This window comes from Gigantopelta aegis, chromosome 12, assembly GCF_016097555.1.
Source record: "Gigantopelta aegis isolate Gae_Host chromosome 12, Gae_host_genome, whole genome shotgun sequence".
NCBI classification, from domain to species: Eukaryota; Metazoa; Mollusca; class Gastropoda; order Neomphalida; family Peltospiridae; genus Gigantopelta; species Gigantopelta aegis.
The window spans coordinates 29,800,037-29,823,332 of NC_054710.1; the positions used below are offsets into that span (position 1 = coordinate 29,800,037).

Genomic DNA, 23,296 nt, shown 5'->3' on the forward strand with positions numbered 1-23,296 from the left:
AAATAGCCCAATGGGGCCACCGACGGGGATCGATCCTAAACCGCTTAACCACTGGGCTACGTCCCGCCCCCTACATGAACACGTGCATTAATGTGAATAGTCCATGTGATCTTATGACCACGTGAAGTTCCTCATCACTGGACATCATTAGATTGTTCCTTGCCAGACCCTGCCAATATCCTCTTCAGCGTCCTGCAAATAGACACACACAGAGTCAAAGTTTGTTTTCTTTCTCGACACCACTAGCGCACATTGATTTATTAATCATCGGCTATTGGATGTCAAAACATTTGATAATGTTGACATATACGAGTAGTCTTAGAGAGGTAACCCGCTACATTTTTCCATTAGCAGCAAGGGATATTTTATATGCACCCCATACCTCAGACAGGATAGCACATATCACAGCCTTTGGTATACCAGTCGTGATGCACTGGCTACAGCGACAAATAGCTCAATGAGCCCACTGGCAGGGATCGATTCTAGATTGATTTTCTTGAGACTCGTGTCAGAAAAACTATCTACAAAAGGACTCGTGCCAGAAACTATAAGTCTCACTCAGTATAATTCATACAATTTCATTGGTTTACTAATAAATATCAGGCATGGCTGAAGCAAGTAGACATTGAGGGGGCTGACTGAGATCGAGGGCTTAAAGAAAAGTTTCTAGGGGAGTTCGGGGGTATGCTCCCCCGTAAATTTTGAAAACTAGATGTCCGAAATGCAATTCCGTGCATTCTACAAGTAAAATTCATCTCTGGCTTAAGATTTACTACCAATAATATTTTTGATTAAAAATTATTGAAGGGGCTGGAGCCCCCTCAAGCCCCCCCCCCCCCCCCTGCTCCGCCGTGCTTGAATATTAAATATGAACAATATACGTTAATTACCATCCAACAACCAATCAGGGATGAGTTTCAAAAGCATATCGCAATGTTATCAACACACACAGATTATGTGAAAATAGCCAGTGAAGGAAGGAAATGATTCATATAACGACGCACTCAACACATTTTATTTACGGTTATAATTATGGCGTCGGACATATGGTTAAGGACTACACAGATATTGAGGGAGGAAACTCGCTGTCGCCACTTCATGGGCTACTCTTTTCGATTAACAGCAAGGGATCTTTTATATGCACCATCCCACAAACAGGGTAGTACATACCACGGCCTTTGTTATTCCAGTCGTGGTGCACTGGCTGAAACGAGAAATCAGGGATGAGTTTCAAAGCATATCGCAACGTTACTAACACACACAGATTATGTGAAAATACCATTCGTATGAGAAGTATTTATTTGTTTTCTTTTTTTAACAATACCACTTGAGCACATTGATTTATTAATCATCGGATATTGGTTGTTCCATGCATAGATTTTTGATTTCGTACACTATACCAATCATAGGGCACTGGTTGGGTTGAGAAGCCGACAGAATGAAGATACAGGTATACCGGAAGTGAGTGATAATTGATTAATGCTCACGTGAAATGGAAAGGTGAGAAGACGTTCTTCCTTTTTCTCAATCTTCCCAGCTGAGTCTTTCTCCTGATCATCGATTTCCTTAAAATATTAAAATAATTGAAGAATATGAAAACTTGGAAAAAAACATATAATTCTTTGGCTACCACAACAACACAGAAAACAACCCCGAAAACAACCCCCTTCCCTACCCATCAATTAAACAATAACACCCGCAAAACTAATAATGTCATTAGAAGTGTTTGTTGTATTTAACGACACCACTAGAGCACATTGATTTATTAATCATCGGCTATTAGGTGTCGGGCACTTAGTAAGTTTGTCACAGTCTTAGAGAGGACACACGCATCGGTTAAGCCGTACAATTATAGGCTGGTAGGTACAGGGTTCGCAGCCCAGTAGCGGCTTCAACCCAGAGCGAGTTCTTAAGGGCTCAATGGGTAGGTGTACTCTTTTCTCTTTCACGAAGCACTAACCAACTAACAGCTAACCCACTGTCCTGGACAGACAGCTGAGGTGTGTGCACAGGACAGCGTGCTTGAACCTTGATACGATATAAGCATGAAAATAAGTTGAAATGAATGAATGAATGAATATCAACACGCACAGATTATTCGGATGAGAAACATTTTGTTTAACAATACCACTAGAGCACATTGATATTGCGCCATGCATAGGTCTTTGGTTTCATATACCAAGCATAGGACACTGGTTGGGTTGAGAACACTGGACAGAATTAAGATACAGGTATGCCGGAAGTGAGTGATAATTAATTAATTAATTAATTAATTAATGCAGTAATGCGCACCTGGAATGGAATTGTGGGAGGACGTTCTTCATTGTCCTCAGTTTTCCCAGCTGAGTCTTTCTCCTGCACATCGATTTCCTTAAAAATATTAAAATAATATAAGAACATGAAAATTTAGAAAAAAAATTCTAAAATTCTTTGGCATTAAATGGACCGACCTCGATGGTGTGGTTAAACCATCAGACATAAGGCTGGTAGGTATTGGGTTCGCATCCCGGTACCGCCTTCCCACCCAGACCGAGTTTCAATGACTCAATGAGCAGGTGTAAGACCACTACAAATTTAATTGGATATAAGCTTAAAAATAAGGTGAAATGAATGACATGGCATTAAATGTCTTGCCTACTACAAACTTATTACGGTTGATCGTTGCACAGACATTCATCAACTCAATGCATGTCTCCCCCCCCCCCCCCCCCCCCCCACCCCACCCACGTCCCCAAAAAAACAAAAAACAAACAAAGCAACCCCCACCCCCAACAACCCCAAACCCACCCATTAATTAGACAATAACACACGCAATGTCATTAGAAGTGCATGTTTTATTTAACGACACCACTAGAGCACATTGATATATTGGGTGTCAGACATTTGGCAAGTTTGACATACGGTCTTAGAGAGGAAACCCGCAACATTTTTCCATTAGTAGCAAAGGGTCTTTTGTATGCACCATGCCACAGACAGGACAGCACATACCACAGCCTATGACATATACCAGTCGTGGTGCACCAACTGGAACGAGAAATAGCTCAGTGATCTCACCGACGGGGATCGATCCTAGACCGACCGCGAATGAAGCAAACGCTTTACAACTGGACTGCGTCCCGCCCCCTAAATGATGTAATTAGAAAGTGACATCATCAGAAAGTGGGACAGACCAACTTAATTGTTCAAGGCTCTACAGCTACATTTTAAACAGGTGTGTCTTCAAATGATTAGAAAAGTTCAGTTTGTTCTGTCGAAAATCATTTCACTTTACAACGGACATGATCATAAGGATTTTAAAGATTTGCAGCTGTTATTGTTTATTTGATGCACGCAAATGTTTAATTTCTCACCTCAGGCTATAACGCCTTTGGTCGACAATAATATTTGTACGTAACAAACAGACAGGAACATCTTAAAATGTAAACACTCATTATGATTATTTCCTAAATCATACAAAAACATGAGGGATAGTGGGGGGTGGGGGGTGGGGGGATAGGAGGATTTAGCTCAGTGGATTGACAACTCGCTTGAGGTGCTTGAGTCGCAGGAACGAACCACCTCGGTGGATCCAATAGCTGATTATTAATTAACCAGTGTGCTCTAGTGGTGTCGTTAAATTCGTCTCAAGAAAATCAATCCTTGGACCTAGTGTCAGAAACAACCATTTACAAAAGGACGATTGACAGAAACTATTAGTCTGGCTCAGTAAAATTCATACAATTTCATTGGCTTACTAATAGATATTAAATATAAATAGCATACGTTAATTACCACTAATAACCAATCAGGGATGAGCTTTCAAATGCATATCGCAAGACTATCAACATGCACAGATTATGTGAAAATACCATTCGGATGAGAAGCATTTTTTTTTCTTCTAAAAACGAAATTGCATATTGATTTACTGATCATCGGATATTGGGTGTTCCATGCATGGGTCTTTGGTTTCGTATACCAATCAAAAGGCACTGGTTGGGTTGAGGACACTGGACGGAATGTAGATACAGGTATACCGGAAGTGAGTTATAATTAATTAATGCGCACCTGAAATGGCATTGTGAGAAGACGTTCTTCATTTTTCTCAATCTTCCCAGCTGAGTCTTTCTCCTGCACATCGATTTCCTTAAAAAATATTAAAATAATTGAAGAATATGAAAACTTGAGAAAAAAACCCCTCTAAAATTCTTTGGCATTAATGATGAAAATATTTCAGTTAACGACGCACTCAACTCTTTGGCATTAAATGTCTTGCCTACTACAAACGTTTTCGGTGTGGTTGATCGTTGCATAAATATTCTTCAACTCGATGCATGTCCCCCCCCCCCCCCCCAAAAAAAAAAAAAACCCAACAACCCCCCCCCCACACACAAATAATAATAATACCCCCCCCCCCCCCCCCCAACAAACAAACAAAAAACCCCAGCCACCCATCAATTAGACAATAACACCCGCAAATCTAATAATGTCATTAGAAATGTTTATTTTATTTAACACCACTAGAGCACACTGCTTTGCCGATTGCCAAATTCGGACAAAACAGTGGGGAAAATTCGGGCAGTTTTTATCTGGATAAAATTTCGGGCAAATCAACCTCTCCAGCCCCCCTAAATCAAAGAGTCCCCATACGCCCATGTTCTCACTTATATACAGTCATTATTAGTTTAAAGTTTCTACGTTTACAGATTATATTTTAAACATATTAAATGGCGAAATTATAATTCATTTCTGCTATATCTACTGATATAATATAAACGCCAACATGATACATCCCTCCCCCCTATTACAGAAATACATATAGGTTATTACCAGTGTTTTTCGGTATGGTCAATATCATATATTAGGAATAAAAATTGTATTATGCGAGCCTCTGGCGAGCATAATACATTATTTTTATTCCTAATATATGATATCGATACCGAAATACACGAGGGTAATAATCTCTTTATCATATAATCTCAAGCTTAATACAACGTGTTTTTGTAAACTGTACACGCAACTTTAATTCCAGTCCGCCATTACTAGATATTCAAATGACGTAAGAATATGTGGCGCGGTGTATTTTTGACTGGAAATGATGTCAAACTCGAATGACGTCATTTTGGATGTCCTTACATCAAAATAAAGTTATGCCTAACGTTTTTTGTTTTCTGAACGCTGAACAGCTTTCAGTGTCAAATTGCCATTGAAATGTTTTTATTTGATGACTATGAATGCATACGTCAATCATGGAGTGTCACCCAAGTACGTTTGCGTCAAAAAACCTAGTGCCGAGACCTCGACTAATTTACATCTAATTTGCAAAGTTATCAAATTCTTAAAGTATGTGATCTGAAAAATATCACATACTGTGATTGCACTGAAAATGTAAGATATTATATGATAAATAAATAATAAATATATATATATATATATATTATATATATATATATATATATATATATATATATATATATATATATATATATATATGAGCCGTAAGACGCGAAAACCTACAACTTAACATGACGTCAGAAACCGAGTAAACGCGGCTCAAAGTTTGACGTCACATGTAAACGCGGAGGTAAAAGTTGACATGCTGTTTGCGTTGTTTGTTTTGAAGAATTTAGAAGATGACATCTTCTTTCTAATGACGATTAGTTTGAAGTAAACATATACCTGTATGTAAATATTGTTTGGTTACTATTTTGTATTTTGTACCTGAGAACATTGGTCGAGATCGTTAGCGATACCATTAGTACTTTGATACACATTTACAAGCATAGGGAGAACGTACATGATTATACATATCATAAAGTTCAGCAACTTTTCCAGAAGTTATATACAATATTCATAAGTTACACCAAACAGCAAATTAGAATCGTATCGGGTTGCATGGCCTACTAGTTCACCAAGGTAAACATCTACCAGCCTACGCCCCTGCATTGCATAAGCTGGTCTAGAGATTAACATGCTTAGGTATAGTAGATCAATTCTCGAAAGGTTGTTTCTCCCTAAACCAATTTTATTATTATTATTATTGCTGTGTGTGTATGTACGTGCGTGCGTGTGATAATTATTAAATTATTATAATATCTGATCACTTTACTCACTTCACATCATTTGTATAGAATGAGATCGTTTCTTTCCTTACAGATGTATATTTTAATTTTACAAGAGCCTGAAGTAGACCTACTCTGAGGCACATTTTGGAATTCAAACTAGAAAACAAAGACTAAGAACAGTGGAAACGGAAGAAACAGTATCTGTATTAGATGATGAGCGGGACATAGTCCAGTGGTAAAGCGCCCGCCTGATGCGCGGTAGGTCTGGGATCGATCCCCGTCGATGTAGCCATTGGGCTATTTCTCGTCCCATCCAGTGCACAACGACTGGCATATCAAAGGCCGTGGTATGTGCTATCCTGTTTGTGGAATGGTGCATATAATACTGGGCAGCTTTCAATGTAAAATTGCTATTGACATGTTTTTATTTGATGACTATGACAAACCGACTAGCCTACTCAGAAGACACAAACGAATAAAGCACCCACCCTCCCACATCAATCATCGGAATACGTCGACAACGGTCGTCCAGGTTACAGGGAGATTTTCGTTCTCCGCAAAATCTTATTAAATGAAAACAAAACAAAAATGTGTATCATTTGAGAGGGTTGTTCAAATATAAAATGCGCCACATACATCGACAAGAATCAGAACAAGAACCAGTGATGTGAACGAAGAAAGGAAGATAATGTTTTATTTAACGACGCACGGTTATATGGCGTCGGACATATGGTTAAAGACCACACAGATATTGAGGGAGGAAACCCGATGTCCCCACTTCATGGGCTACTCTTTTCGATTAGCAACAAGGGATATTTTATATGCACCATCCCATAGACAGGATAGCACATACCACGGCCTTTGATGTACCAGTCACGGTGCACTGGCTGGTGAGTAAAAACATGTTAAGTGTGTGACTGTCTGTTATGGGATTCTGTAGTAACAACAATAGGACTTGTAAATATTTATAAATCTGTCGTAACGTACAGGTTACAAAGCCCGTAAAAAATTAAACGTTTGCTTAACGCCACCACTGGAGCACACTGAAAAAATTAAGCATCGGCTATTGAATGTCAAACATTTGGTAATTTTGACATTTAGTCTTAGAGAGGAAACCCGCTACATTTCTTTTTCCATTATAAGCAAGAGACCTTTTATATGCACAATCCCACAAACAGGGTAGCACATACCACGACTTTTGATATATACCAGTCGTTGTGCATTGGCTGGAACGAGAAATAGCCCAGTGATCCTAGACCGACTGCGAATAAGTTTACGCTTTACAACTGGGCTACGTCCCGCCCCTTAGAAAGTGACATCATTAGAATGTGACATCATTAGAATGTGACATCATTAGAAAGTGACATCATTAGAATGTGACAACATTAGAAAGTGACATCATTAGAATGTGACATCTATATTTAACCACTGGGCAACGTCTCGCCCCGTCACGGACCATTAACCAGGTACAATGTTTGAAATGTGTCACATCACCACACGTGTAACTACTGCATCCTGTCTGTTCGTACCTTTACCGATTCCGTAACCGGTTCCGTAACTGTTTCGTCAACTGGTTTTGTTTCCTCAAATTTCCCATATTTAACTGAGGTGTCACTCTCTGAAAAAAAAAAAAAAAAAAAAAAAAAAAAAAAAAAAAAAAAAAAAAAGTAAACATAACCAAGCAGCCTAAAATTTACATAGAGCCAAAAACATCTTTTTCCCCCGCATACATTACTAGCTGCATAATTTTTTTTGTTTTGTTTAACGACACCACTGGAGCACATTGTACTAGCTGCATAAGGCATTTATATACAAAACGTACTTGCTGCATAAGCCATTTATATACAAACATTACTTGCTGTATAAAACATTGATATACAAACATTACTTGCTGTATAAGACCTTTATGTACAAACATTACTTGCTGTATAAGACCTTTATGTACAAACATTACTAGCTGTATAAGACGTTTATATATACAAACATTACTTGCTGCATAAGCCATTTATATACAAACATTACTTGCTGTATAAAACATTTATATACAAACATTACTTGCTGTATAAGACCTTTATGTACAAACATTACTAGATGCAAAAGATATTTTTTATATATAAATATTACTAACTATAAAAAAACCCATCTGTTTACGAACATTATTAGCTGCAACCCCCCCCCCCATCTGTTTACAAACATTATTAGCTGCAACCCCCCCATCTGTTTACAAACATTATTAGCTGCAACCCCCCCATCTGTTTACAAACATTATTAGCTGCAACCCCCCCATCTGTTTACAAACATTATTAGCTGCAACCCCCCCCCCCCCATCTGTTTACAAACATTACTCTAAAGGCTCAATTAGGGTGGTATGTACAATCCTGTATGTGAGATGGTACATATAAACGGGACGTAGCCCAGTGGTAAAGCGCGGTCGGTTTAGGATCGATCCCCGTTGGTGGCCCCATTGGGCTATTTCTCGTTCTAGCCAGTGCTCCACAACTGGTGTAACAAAGGCCGTGGTATGTACTATCCTGTCTGCGGGATGGTACATATAAACGATCCCTTGCTGCTAATCGAAAAGAGTAGCCCGTGAAGTGGCGACAGTGGATTGTTTTTTTGTTAACGACACCACTAGAGCACATTGATTCACGACTGGTTTATCAAAGGCCGTGGTATGTACAATCCTGTATGTGGGATGGTACATATAAACGATCCCTTTCTGCTAATCGAAAAGAGTAGCCCGTGAAGTGGCGACAGTGGGTTGGTTTTTTTGTTAACGACACCACTAGAGCACATTGATTCACGACTGGTTTATCAAAGGCCGTGGTATGTACAATCCTGTATGTGGGATGGTACATATAAACGATCCCTTTCTGCTAATCGAAAAGAGTAGCCCGTGAAGTGACGACAGTGGGTTGGTTTTTTTGTTAACGACACCACTAGAGCACATTGATTCACGACTGGTATACCAAAGGCCGTGGTATGTACGATCCTGTCTGTGGGATGGTACATATAAACGATCCCTTGCTGCTAATCGAAAAGAGTAGCCTGTGAAGTGACGACAGTGGGTTGTTTTTTTGTTATTGACACCACTAGAGCACATTGATTCACGACTGGTATATCAAAGGCCGTGGTATGTACAATCCTGTATGTGGGATGGTACATATAAACGATCCCTTTCTGCTAATCGAAAAGAGTAGCCCGTGAAGTTGCGACAGTGGGTTGGTTTTTTTGTTAACGACACCACTAGAGCACATTGATTCACAACTGGTTTATCAAAGGCCGTGGTATGTACTATCCTGTCTGTGGGATGGTACATATAAACGATCCCTTGCTGCTAATCGAAAAGAATAGCCCGTGAAGTGGCGACAGTGGGTTGTTTTTTTGTTAACGACACCACTAGAGCACACTGATTCACGACTGGTATATCAAAGACCGTGGTATGTACTATCCTGTCTGTGGGATGGTACATATAAACGATCCCTTACTGCTAATCGAAACGAGTAGCCCGTGAAGTGGCGACAGTGGGTTGTTTTTTTGTTAACGACACCACTAGAGCACATTGATTCACGACTGGTATATCAAAGGCCGTGGTATGTACTATCCTGTCTGTGGGATGGTACATATAAACGATCCCTTGCTGCTAATCGAAAAGAGTAGCCCGTGAAGTGGCGACAGTGGGTTGTTTTTTTGTTAACGACACCACTAGAGCACACTGATTCACGACTGGTATATCAAAGACCGTGGTATGTACTATCCTGTCTGTGGGATGGTACATATAAACGATCCCTTACTGCTAATCGAAACGAGTAGCCCGTGAAGTGGCGACAGTGGGTTGTTTTTTTGTTAACGACACCACTAGAGCACATTGATTCACGACTGGTATATCAAAGGCCGTGGTAATGTACTATCCTGTCTGTGGGATGGTGCATATAAACGATCCCTTGCTACTAATGGAAAAATGTAGCGGGTTTCGTCTCTAAGACTATATTTAATATGTAAAAATTTCAAAATGTTTGACATCCAATAGCCGATGATTAATAAATGAATGTTCTCTAGTGGTGTCGTTAAACAAAACAAACAAACAAACTCTCATTGAAAACCAATGTATTTTTTTTTAATCTGACCGCACGCACGCACCGCATCCAGTCTACGTGAGCCTGGGCCCATATTTTCGAATCCATATTAGCGCTACGAAATCGTAAAATCATCGTAGGTTATGACGTCACTACACCACACGCCATACTGACGCCATAGTTTACGATGGTTTTACGATTTCGTAGGCTAAGACTGCTTCGAAACTATGCCCTGTCGTCGGACCGCACGCACGCATGCACCGCATCCAGTCAATGTGAGCCAGTACCGTATACCTGCCAAGCGATCAACTGCAGCGCTGGACGTTTTTTTCTTCTGGCAGTACACACAGACGCTCGCCGACGCCATGGTCAGAAGAATACCAGAGAACACGGAGATGACGATGACGATTGCTTGACTATCGAATTCTGAAAGGGAAGCAGTGAAACAGTGAGTGCATGCTGGGAATCGATGGCAACTTCCATCATCGATCATCGTTATAATCGGTTGTCACCAGAAGTGTCACAATATGCGTAGGTCACGATACGACACATATCATCGATTATAATCGGTTGGCAGTAGAAGAGTTGCACTACGACACATATCATCGATTATAATCGGTTGGCACTACAAGAGTTGCACTACGACGCATATCATCGATTATAATCGATTGGCAGTAGAAGAGTTGCAATACGACACATATCATCGATTATAATCGGTTGGCACTACAAGAGTTGCAATACGACACATATTATCGATTATAATCGGTTGGCAGTAGAAATATTGCAATACGACACATATCATCGATTATAATCGGTTGGCAGTAGAAATATTGCAATACGACACATATCATCGATTATAATCGGTTGGCAGTAGAAATATTGCAATACGACACATATCATCGATTATAATCGGTTGGCACTACAAGAGTTGCACTACGACACATATCATCGATTATAATCGGTTGGCAGAGTTGCAGAACATATCATCGATTATAATCGGTTGGCAGTAGAAATACGACACATATCATCGATTATAATCGGTTGGCAGTAGAAATATTGCAATACGACACATATCATCGATTATAATCGGTTGGCACTACAAGAGTTGCAATACGACACATATCATCGATTATAATCGGTTGGCAGTAGAAATATTGCAATACGACACATATCATCGATTATAATCGGTTGGCAGTAGAAATATTGCAATACGACACATATCATCGATTATAATCGGTTGGCAGTAGAAGAGTATCATCGATTATAATCGGTTGGCAATTGCAATACGACACATATCATCGATTATAATCGGTTGGCAGTAGAAATATTGCAATACGACACATATCATCGATTATAATCGGTTGGCAGTAGAAATATTGCAATACGACACATATCATCGATTATAATCGGTTGGCACTACAAGAGTTGCAATACGACACATATCATCGATTATAATCGGTTGGCACTACAAGAGTTGCAATACGACACATATCATCGATTATAATCGGTTGGCAGTAGAAGAGTTGCAATACGACACATATCATCGATTATAATCGGTTGGCAGTAGAAATATTGCAATACGACACATATCATCGATTATAATCGGTTGGCAGTAGAAATATTGCAATACGACACATATCATCGATTAGAAGACAGTAGAAATTTGCAATACGACACATATCAATCGCAATACGACACATATCATCGATTATAATCGGTTGGCACTACAAGAGTTGCAATACGACACATATCATCGATTATAATCGGTTGGCAGTAGAAATATTGCAATACGACACATATCATCGATTATAATCGGTTGGCAGTAGAAATATTGCAATACGACACATATCATCGATTATAATCGGTTGGCAGTAGAAATATTGCAATACGACACATATCATCGATTATAATCGGTTGGCAGTAGAAATATTGCAATACGACACATATCATCGATTATAATCGGTTGGCACTACACGAGTTGCACTAAGACACATATCATCGATTATAATCGGTTGGCACTACAAGAGTTGCACTACGACACATATCATCGATTATAATCAGTTGGCACCAGAAGTGTAATGATCCGCGTAGGTTGCGATACGATACATGTCGTCGACCATGAAGTGGCGACAGTGGGTTTCCTCTCTCAATATCGTTGTGGTCCTTAACCATATGTCTGACGCCATATAACCGTAAATAAAATGTGTTGAGTGCGTCGTTAAACAAAACATTTCCTTCCTATTGTCATGTAGCCCAAGCCTATATATAACGTTAATTCATATTAGCATCACTGCCAAACACAGTTATATTTACTTGCAAACGAATCTCTGTGCATGTTTAAACGAATTACACATAATATTGCAGGTAGAATGATGGAAATGAATGGTTAAAAGATTTCATGGTAGCTCATTTTTCCAGAATATCTCCATCGTTTTGCCCATATTTGAGAATTTGTTACAGCACCGTTGCCGCCCACACCTTCCCCCGATCTCGTACAATTACGTCCACCGGCTAATTAAGTTATAATATGAATGTTTAGTTACATAATTTTTGAAATAAGTACATGTATTTACCTTCATATTTCTTACCAATCGAGACTGCTGCCGAAATCTTGGACTTGGCTTTGTCTAAAAAACCAATAAAACTGACCAATCATATATTTGCTTGTGAAGAGTCCGTCTCTATTACACCGACTCTAAACGACCGACACAATAGTGAAACACGAACCAAATTACTCAAATGAGTATGTGTGGGTATTTCTAGCGTGTGAAGGTGTGAAGGTGTGGGTAAGTGTGTATGTGTGTGTCTCTGGGTAAGTGTGTGTGTGTGTGTGTGATTGTGATTGTGCGTGTGATTGTGATTGTGTCTGTGTGCATGTGCGTGTCTCTCTGTGTGTGTCTGTGTGTGTGTGTGTGTGTGTGTGTGTGTGTGTGTGTGTGTGTGTGTGAGTGCTTTTCATAGTTTAAGATGCAAGTAAATGCTACAAAATGGAAAGTAACTGCAAAATAAACTCGTAATTAAGACTTGTAGTGTAACTTTTACTACAACAGTGCACAAGACTCGGGGGTGGGTGGGAGAAAAACGCCAGATAAAATTCTTTATATATATATATATATATATATATATATATATATATATATATATATATATATATCACTCCTGAAAACGAAGAATTATTGATATATCTGGTGAACACAAGGCAGTAGTCAAAACCGGTTTCTTAAGACAGTTGGCTGCTGATTAGTTTTCCACTTTTAAAGTCTTTAAAATTAAAACAAATATATAAACAAATCCTGTTCTTTCCTTTTACATGTATTATGGCATGGTGTTGTCCGTCCGTCCGTAAACGTTTCATTTCCGGAATATATCTTTCTTATCAATTCATATGGGATCATCACGCATGTACAACTTGGGATGGCGGTGCGTTTCATACGTTAACTAGGTCACCGCGACCTACTTTTCACACATTACTGCACCTTAAAGAAAATCCTTGTCCTGGTCATATCTTCCTTACCAATTTATATAGGATCATCAAACCTTGGATGCAAGGACAACTTGAGATGGTGGTGAGTCGTGTGCATGGTGTACTTACAAGTAATATGTCACATTGTTCACGAACTATTTATACTATTAAGTAGGTGGATCCAGGGAGGGTGTCATATCCCCCACCCCACCCCCATCTTGACCATTTGAAGTGCCCCTTTTAACGACTATAAAATAAATTTTAAAAATCGTCATTACCCTGAAAACGCGTCTCTGGGCATCTTTATTTTAAAATGTCCCGGGGAGCATGCCCCTAAAGTCCCAACCCCACCATCACATCCCTACAGATCATGCTCTCTTTAGGAGCTCAACTCATCTGCCTTCCACAAACTCACATTGCCCATTTCAGAATTGTGTGACCCTTGTCCACGAGGCACGTTAGCAGGAGAAATCTGGGGGTCGAACTGCCTCTACTCAAAACAACAAAAACAAAAAAAAAACTGTTAATGTATTTTTCAAGTGATCACGACTCAACCCCCCTAAAACTCTCCCTAAAACGTCGCTTGCCACAATCTAGCCCCACCACCTTCACATATATTTTGCACATACGACTGATCCCCACCCTCCCCCTTACAAAATCGTGGATCTGCTCCTGGTTATACTTACTTTGAACCTTGAGTTTATCTGTCTGCAGACAATTTCTGCTGCACTCGCTATCAACTGTCGTCGTCTTCTTCTTCGTGAGTTCCCGGTTTATCACTTTACATCGGACGACGGCGCCCGGAAACGTCCGATCCATCGTCAGGGTCACGGAACTCTTCTCTACGGAGGAACACACAGAGTCCGTTTCAGTCGTGACAACCGCTTGCCGTTTAGCACCTCGCGTTATGTCATCCTCGTCACCGTTTTCGAAAATGACACGCCAATGAAACTGACCCCGTGGCTGGTCAACGTTCGCCGAACAAGTGAACGTGACCTGTTCACCAATGATAAACATTTCCTTGTCTGGGGCGAGGGTGAGAGAAAATGGCTGCATTGGTCGAACTAAAAAAAAAGATGAAAAAAACAAAAAACAAAACAAAACAAAACTATTAAAATATAAATAATAATAATAATAATAATAATAAATAATAATAATAAAAATAATGGTAATTCTGTTGTATAATCTACGTTTTTTTCCATTAATAGCAAACGATCCTTTCTATGCATCATCCCACATACATGTAATAAGGCCTCAATTACATGTATTTGTTGATTCGGATGTTTGTTCATGTAATTGATGTATATTTATTTTATTGTTACTGCAGATAAATGTATATTATATTGTTATTTTTGCTCTGCCCATATTCGGGTGTGATGCAAATATATATATATGTGTGTGTGTGTGTGTGTGTGTGTGTGTATATGCTCACGCCCACCCCACCCCACCCCCCGCCCGCCCCCCACTTCTCGGCACCTTCTTACGCCCGTGCCCAATCAGTTGAATGGATCCATAGTGGAAAGTCTCTGATAGTACACATTATACTGCATGATTTTTTAAAATGGTGTTCAGTGTTTTACTGAAAAAACAATATATATATATATATATATATATATATATATATATATATATATATATATATATAAGGGGAGAGAAACGAGTAATGAAGCTATTTTTTTTTGTAAAAGGATTGATACGTATAGTGCTGTAAATAAAAATTTGGTATTCCACATTATCACTGTAGGGGAACGGATGTGTATATAAATGTTTTTGCATCAGATGTGGAATTAGTATCAAGCGAAACATCGAGTTGTACGTTCGGAACACGTCAAAGGTAGGTAGTAAGAATATTGCTTTTACAATGGTTTCCTTAATATTTGATTAAGGATTTGATTTGATTAAGGTCTATACTTTGTCAAATGATTTTATCAACGTATTGCATAAAACAAGCTTTATTTATTGTATTTGTATGTGTTCAGTCATCAAGACTACATCAAGAAGACCCAAACATTGCGAATGAAATCAAGATAAACTTATTTATCTTTTGCTAAAACTGTTTCAAACGTGTACAGAAACAAACTCAATTCTGTTTAATGTCAAACACATTTACACAAACCCTACAATAAACATGAAACATATTTTTAATTAATTAAATTCTACGTTGTGTAACTATCGACGTCTGTATAGGTTGTTATAATAATGTTGTATAGGTTGCTTGATATTAGGCACAAGAATGTGTATAGGTTGTTAGATTTTGAATTTACTATGACCAGCTTTAAAATATCAAAATATCTTTTGTAAAAATATATTATAGAATGACATGAATACATATTGTAATAATTATATTATTTATATTTAATTTATATGAGACATCGTTTTTGTTTGTATTTTGCAGGAGCACAATGGCGGACACTCGATATATATGCTACTACTGTCCAGTGCAGTCGGGTGATTTTGAGAAGATTATTTACCATGGCATAATGGAACATGGAAAGTTAGAATTAAAGTTAAAGGTAGCCACAATTTCAGACATGAACAATGTTTTTCAAACTAAAAATTACAAAATTATCCCTGAACAATTTGCTATAGATGGAAAAATTATAATTCCACAAAAAGCAACTCTGAGTGTAAAAATTTCACGACAAAAAGAACTATCCTCCCCAACACAGCCAATTAAGCAAATTAAATGGCATTCAACGTCATCTAGTGAACGACATGCCCCCCCCCCCCCCCTACCACACACACACACCAAGGAAATTAATAAATAAATACTAGTTAGCATCTATTGATACACATTTGGAAATTAATTAACCTCTCCCTAGTTTTGACCATATAAAACTTACTTAATAAATAAGTAGATGCAAAATTTATGTTCTATACATACAGAAGATATTGAAAAAAAGACAGAAACCATTAATATGCATAAACTATATTATAACTAACTATGGAGCTGTAATTACACTGATGTGCTTGTCATAAATCGTTTTATTCATGCCATATCGATAAATACTAAGTATATACAGCATATGTAAAAACGTTCAATATCTGCATAAATCCCGTCGGCACAGACAGCTATTTCTAGGCGCCTTTTTTCGCTGCTACACAGGTGGTGTTTAATTAATTTTCAGGTGTAAATGGCTGATTTTGATACATTCCATGGAATAATATAATACAGTGTAGAAGACAAGTCTAGTTTGAGTTAATTTTGTATGAAATGACAGATGTTCGTTCCATAACAACCTATACAGTAAATCAGAACAATATATATAGTTTACGGGGTTTTTTTTTGGCACACAACCTATACAAAACGTGTTCGGCGCGACATACACAATATTCTTATAAAGCAATGGCCAGTAATGTTATGCATACACAGCGGTCGTTATTCTCATTTACGAATACATATTAACTCTCGGTTGTGTTCTATGTATCCATTAACTTCTTATTTTTAGTAAAATTTGAAAAAAATTCAAGAATAATTTGGCGTGTAAAGCAAAGTTATTGTGATTCAGTAGGTAAAACCGTTACTTGCATCTTAAGTAAGGTAACGTTTACATAAAAAAACCCAATTACAAATAGTATAAGCCTAATAACGAAATCATAATTGGCAACAAATCATAGAAAACAGTTGCAAAATGCAACATTTACACCACCTACCTTTGACGTGTTCCAAACGAACAACACGATGTCTCGCTTGACAGTTATTCCACATCCGATGCAATTTTTTATATATATACACACCCGTTCCCCTACAGTGATTATATATGTTAAGCAAAGGGTTTTAGGTAAACGGGCTTCTGGTGGTGTGGCGTCTATGGGGGCCAATTAGCCCCCCCCCCCCCAAAAAAAAAAAAACAAAAAAAAACCCCCAAACAAACAAAACAAACCCCACAACAACAACAAAAAAACAACAACACAAAACCCCAACAAACACACACACACCCCCCCAAAAAAACAAACAAACAAAAAACAACAACAAAGCAAAACAAAACACAAAAAACGAAACAAAACAAACAAAAACAAACAACACCAAAAAAAAAAAAAACCCCCCCCCCCCGTCAAAAAATATACCCAACAAAACAAACAAATGAAAACTACTAATGACAAACTACTAATTTAGCACTATTGATAGAGCACATAACCTTTCAAATGAAAGAAAGAAATGTTTTATTTAACGACGCACTCAACACATTTTATTTACGGTTATATGGCTTCAGACATATGGTTAAGGACCACACAGATATTGAGAAAGGAAACCCGCTGTCGCCACTTCATGGGCTACTCTTTTCGATTAGCAGCAAGGGATCTTTAATATGCACCATCCCATAGACAGGGTAGTACATACTACGGCCTTTGATATACCAGTAGTGGTGCACTGGCTGGAACAAGAAATAACCCAAATGTGCCCACCGACGGGGACCGATCCCAGACCGACCGCGCATCGATCGAGCGCTTTACCACTGGGCTACGTCCCGCCCCCTTTGAAATGATGCTACAAACATGAAACTTGGCACATATGATATCACTGTAGCAGTCTACAAATTCAATCAATGAACCACTTGGATTTTTAATATTGTCTCTCACTAACCACTAACGATTAACAACTAACCCACTGTCCTGGACATACAGCCCAGCTATCTGAGGCAGTGGCGGATCCAGAAAATCCATTTAGGGGTGGGGTGGGGGGTGGGGGCAGTGACATGAGGTGGAATGCCAAGGCAACTTTGCGGGAGGTTTGGAGGGGGATCGTAAAAATCGCAACTATCGCAAAATTTAGGGGGCCCGTCCCGTCCCCCCCCCCACCCCACCCCCTGATCCGCCTCTGTGAGGTGTGTGCCCAGAACAGCGTGCTTGAATAACTTGAAATGAAATGAAATGACGTAATGTGCCCCGTGCACTAACACACCTTGTAAACGAAGACGCCGAGTCGCGGACAACGATGTAGTTGGATAGGTGACCGTGCAGTTGTACGTGCCTTCATCTCCACACTCAACCTCTTGGAACTGGAGCACCAGCCGATTCCCATTGCCCGATAGAACCACCCTGTTCTCCAAGGCCAGTCCTGCGTTCACGAAACTTGGCTGACCAGGGGGAGTGTGGGTAACCAGGTTGTCCCACCCACTTCCTGTCTGTCGACGCCATTCCACTTTCTTTACTACGGCGTTGCCACGAGAGGGAAACAAACAGGTGAGGGTGACCTTGTATTGTCCGCTAGATTCGCCTGTGCTTTGGATATCAATGGTTACACTTTCACAGAAACGAGAATCTGAAAAAGAATAAAAATGTAATGCAGGTGCGGATCCAGGACGTTTTAATAGAGGGATCCCAAAACCCGTTGTAGTTTTTGAAAATAGAATTTAAAGGTCCTTGACAGGTGGACGGGATAACTCTTTGTGTATTCTGTAATATATATTGTTTTACCAATTGCGGGCGGGCAACTTGGGCCCCCTCCTGAATCCGCGCCTGTAATGCTAATATTTTGCATGATCAGGCTATATTTTGTTATCTTGCGGTAGAGCTGAGCGGTATACCGTATAATATTATATACCGTTCGGTATCGGTATGATGTCAATATCGATTTACCGTACGGAGTATTTTAGTAAAGCACTAACAATATAGCTAACGAACGCAAAATGGGTTGGGTATAAACCAGACGAGGGCCTTGTGTATGAAATTAGCGGGTGAGGCCAAACTCAGGCATGCATTTAAAGCAGAGAATACCAAAAATATCGCTCGATATCGGTATCGGTATTGGTGTCAATACCCCCCCCCCAAAAAAAAACAACAAAAAAAACAACAACAAAACAACAACAAACTCCTCCCCAAAAAAACACAACCCCCCCTCCAAAAAAAAACCCGATACCGAACCTCAAATTTCAATACCGCCCAACTTTATGTTGCGCATAGGCGTACGGGCTCCCATTTTTGTAAGGGAGCAGGCTGCACTTCCCCCGAATTAAACGAAAATGCCCGAATCTGGATAACAACATTCATATTAGCTTTACTACCAAACAGCTATATAGGGTTGCAAACGAATCACTACGCATTTTTACATGGATTACCAACCAATTTTGAGAGTAGAATGATAGAAATACATGGTAAAAAGATCTCAGGTTAGCACATTTTGCCCGAATATCTGTATATTTTGTGCCAGAATTTGAGGTTTTGCTCCAGCACTAGTGGGATAGTAGACAGCCGCCCCCCCCCCCCCCCCCTCCCCGTCTCGTACGCTTATGATCTTGCTGTTATGTTGTTTGTCCCGTTTGGAAATAGGACGGTTTTCAAGAACTAGTCAGTGACACACTCCAACGGCTATGATCCCCAATAGAAATTATTTTGACTATTAAATTTTATAAAACCATATCTACATATCCTCGAGTAACCGTGAACCGGATTATTAATAAGGCCTCCACGAATACAAAATATTGGACTAGAGTACTTGAGGGTCAAATTTGACCTGGACCCGAGTACCCGGCACATAATACACTAGATGATAATGAGACTAAAGCCTCAGTCACACTGGATCGTATGTTTTCTATACCGTGCGATCGGTGACAATTTGACCGAGGTGTGACCAATCGGCAATATTTGCTACGATCTCCACTTGCGATCGCATACTGCGATTGCTCTTAAGACTGGTGGTAGGTCATCGTACGATTTGTGGTACGCGTGGTCGTGCGATCACCAACGATTGGAGAAGATCGATCATCGGTACTTGTGAGACTAGTGGCGATCAGCGACCGATCGTACGATGTCTTCGGTTGTCGTAGTGGAGAGTGACCTGAACCCCAGAAACCACTCCAAATATACTGATCTGCGAGCTAAAGACTGATGGTACCACCAATCGTAAAGTCGTGCAACTAGTCGGGACAGGTCGTGATTGGACGCACTACCGATCGTGAGGTCGTACGACAGGTGGCACCACCAATCGTCAGGTAGCATGACCAGTAGCACGACCAATAGTGCGACTACTTGACCCGCGATCATGCACGACTGGTGGTGCGACCATGTAAGACCTGTCTGCGACCTCTTACAATTTGGAATCGCAGGTCAGAAGTTTTGAACATGACCAATCAACCTTGCTGCGACTGAGTTTGCTCTGGCGATCATCCACGACCTCTGCAACCAAGTCGCGCGCTCTTTCTACGATTTACCCGCGATTCCAACATTTTTCGGTCACAGCTAGGTCGTAACCTCGTCGCAGGCCCGGTGTGACTGAGGTTTATTAGATAAGGAATAAAGTAAAATAACATTATGCACAGTGGCGTAGCCGGGGAGGGAGGGGGTTGGGGAACACGGGAGCCATGTCCCCCATTCAAATTTAAAAAAAACTATTACATTTTATAAAATCATACATACATAGTGTGGGTTGCCCCCTCTTCAATATGGGTTGCGCCCCCCCCCCCCCCGCCCCCCCCCCATGATTATCTACCGGTATATATTAATTTCAGCGCTGAACATGGTATTGCATTCCACACATTCTCATACCCCTATAATGTAACAGGCTGCAAACATACGGCAAAATGACGTAAACATATGATTAAATGAGAGTACCTTTCATTGCACGGGTACTCGAGTCCTGTGAACGAACTCGAGTCTTGCTAGACTCGACCCCTACTGAGTACTCTAGTACTAGTGGAGACCCCAAAGTTCTACCCCAATTGTTAACAACTACGATAAATTGCTCTCCTACCTTTATTTTTCGTTAGAGTTTTACCCACATTTTGTCCAAACAAAAATCTTGAACCCCCCCCCCAAAAAAAAAAAAAAAACCCACAACAACAACAACAACAACAACAACCCCATTACAATGACACAGATTCCACATACTAGATAATAACTATGACACCTGTATCGATTTTGCTGAGATTGCATAGGGCAAAAAGCATGTCATTTTGTGCCGGCTGCCATTTTGCCGTTTTATGGAATACTCTCCAAGAGGGGTGAAATAATATGACTTAATCTAACAACGTCATAACGTGTTATGATATAAAAGCAAACGTGATAACGTCATATTAATTTTTTTTAAATGTTTGTTTTGTTTAAAGATATCACTAGAACACATTGATTTCATGTTAATTACGTCGCATACTTCGGAGGCTTTTAACCCTCTTGAAGAATATTCCATAAAAAAGTAAAATAGCAGACGGCAGAAAACTGCATGTATTTTTCCCAATGCGATCTCAACGAACTCGATATTGTTATGTCGTTACAGTCTCATATATGGAAGCTGTGTCACTGTAATGTGTCTAGACAAAATTTGGGGGAAATGTAACGGTAATTAAAGGTAGGAGAGTAATTTATCGTAATTGTTAACAATTTGGTTCGGACTTTAGCTATTAACGGGAAATTATTTCTGCACACGCGCATTGTAATGCACGACCGATTTGATGAAATAATGTTTTACCGTGTTCACTTTATTGTCAAAATCAACGAACAAATGTTAATATCTGTACCATTTTCTGTTGTGAAGAGATTAAATGCATGTAGTCCAAAGCATGTCTATCCTCGAGTAACCGTGAACCGGATAATTAACGGCAATGGTTTCTGCACACGCGCATTGCAATGCTTTGATGAAATAATGTTTTACCGTGTTCACTTTGTCAAAACCAACCAACAAATGTTAACATTCATGCCATTTTCTGTTGTGAAGAGATTAATTTCATGTCGTACTCTAATGTTGACATTCTTCAGCCGTAAACCGAGCTATTCCTTTCAAGAGTGACGCGTGTCATATGACGTCACCAAAACTCTTACGCAATGAATCTGCCAAGCAGACAAGACTTTGACAATGACAGCGGTGTAAAACTTTTGTTTATGTTATAATTACCTCATCGTTTTACGAGAGATTCGTCTAGTTAGACCACGGTTATTGCGGCCTTAGAGTGATGGGTGTAATGATCGAGGGCGTAGCCCGAGATCTATTACACCCATGGGCGTATGGGGACTCTTTGATTTAGGGGGGCTGGAGGGGTTGATTTGCACGAAATTTTCCCCAGATAAAAACTGCCCGAATTTCCCCCACTGTTTTGCCCGAATTTGGGGGGACAATTGCCCCCCCCCCCCCCTGTTCCCCCGGGTCGTACGCCCATGATTACACCCGTCACTCAACGGCCGGAATAACCGTAGTCTAAGCTTAATTCAATAATCATAAAATATATAACAGGATAATGAACAAAGAGAAACACAATACGATGTTCTAACTGGCCTACTTTCGGCAAGAATAATCCAAAACGAAATGCAAATCCAAGCCGAGGGAAACTGTAGAACTTTCCGTGCCATCACTGCCAGGAATCCGTCACATTTCAATGCAAACCTTTACAAATGCAAGAAGGCATGGCTATGCACAATATGTGTAATCTTCAGTTTGTCGTTACAAAATGTACTCTTTGGTTTTCTTCATCGAACACAAATAAAAGAAAACACAGTGATATAAGGAAGACGGTCTTATTTATAGGTAACTTAAGCAGCGTTCTAAATGTTCTTCTCAACCGACAAACTGCGCTAATGACGTCACATCTTTGGGCATTCTGGAAATACAAAATTAATGATGACGTCGAAAGCGCACTGATGGTATCGTCTCTGCAGGCTCGCATTCAAGGGGGTGGGAGGGTCACAGGAGTTCCGTGACCCCTTCTTTGGAAAAGGTTAAGGATCACAAGCTTGCTGTGACCTCTAAATGTTTCATTCATGTTGCACAGTAGCTACATATTATATTG

The 23,296-nt window shown here is 39.7% G+C and overlaps 1 protein-coding gene across 1 annotated transcript in view; it reads right to left on the minus strand.

Annotated features, from left to right (window-relative positions):
• Nucleotides 1–23,085, minus strand: part of LOC121386460 — a 23,968-nt gene extending 883 nt beyond the window's left edge. Inside the window, exons 1-10 of the mRNA XM_041517363.1 lie at nucleotides 22,790–23,085; nucleotides 18,484–18,843; nucleotides 14,267–14,644; nucleotides 12,691–12,744; nucleotides 10,412–10,543; nucleotides 7,571–7,659; nucleotides 4,045–4,122; nucleotides 2,293–2,370; nucleotides 1,488–1,565; nucleotides 1–192 (exon numbers count right to left, since the gene is read on the minus strand). The exon at nucleotides 1–192 is cut by the window's left edge and continues 883 nt beyond it. Coding sequence (XP_041373297.1) covers nucleotides 148–192; nucleotides 1,488–1,565; nucleotides 2,293–2,370; nucleotides 4,045–4,122; nucleotides 7,571–7,659; nucleotides 10,412–10,543; nucleotides 12,691–12,744; nucleotides 14,267–14,644; nucleotides 18,484–18,843; nucleotides 22,790–22,859 — 1,362 coding nt within the window. The 5' untranslated portion in view covers nucleotides 22,860–23,085 and the 3' untranslated portion in view covers nucleotides 1–147. The remainder of the gene's footprint in view (nucleotides 193–1,487; nucleotides 1,566–2,292; nucleotides 2,371–4,044; nucleotides 4,123–7,570; nucleotides 7,660–10,411; nucleotides 10,544–12,690; nucleotides 12,745–14,266; nucleotides 14,645–18,483; nucleotides 18,844–22,789) is intronic.
• Between the last annotated feature and the right edge of the window lie 211 nt (nucleotides 23,086–23,296).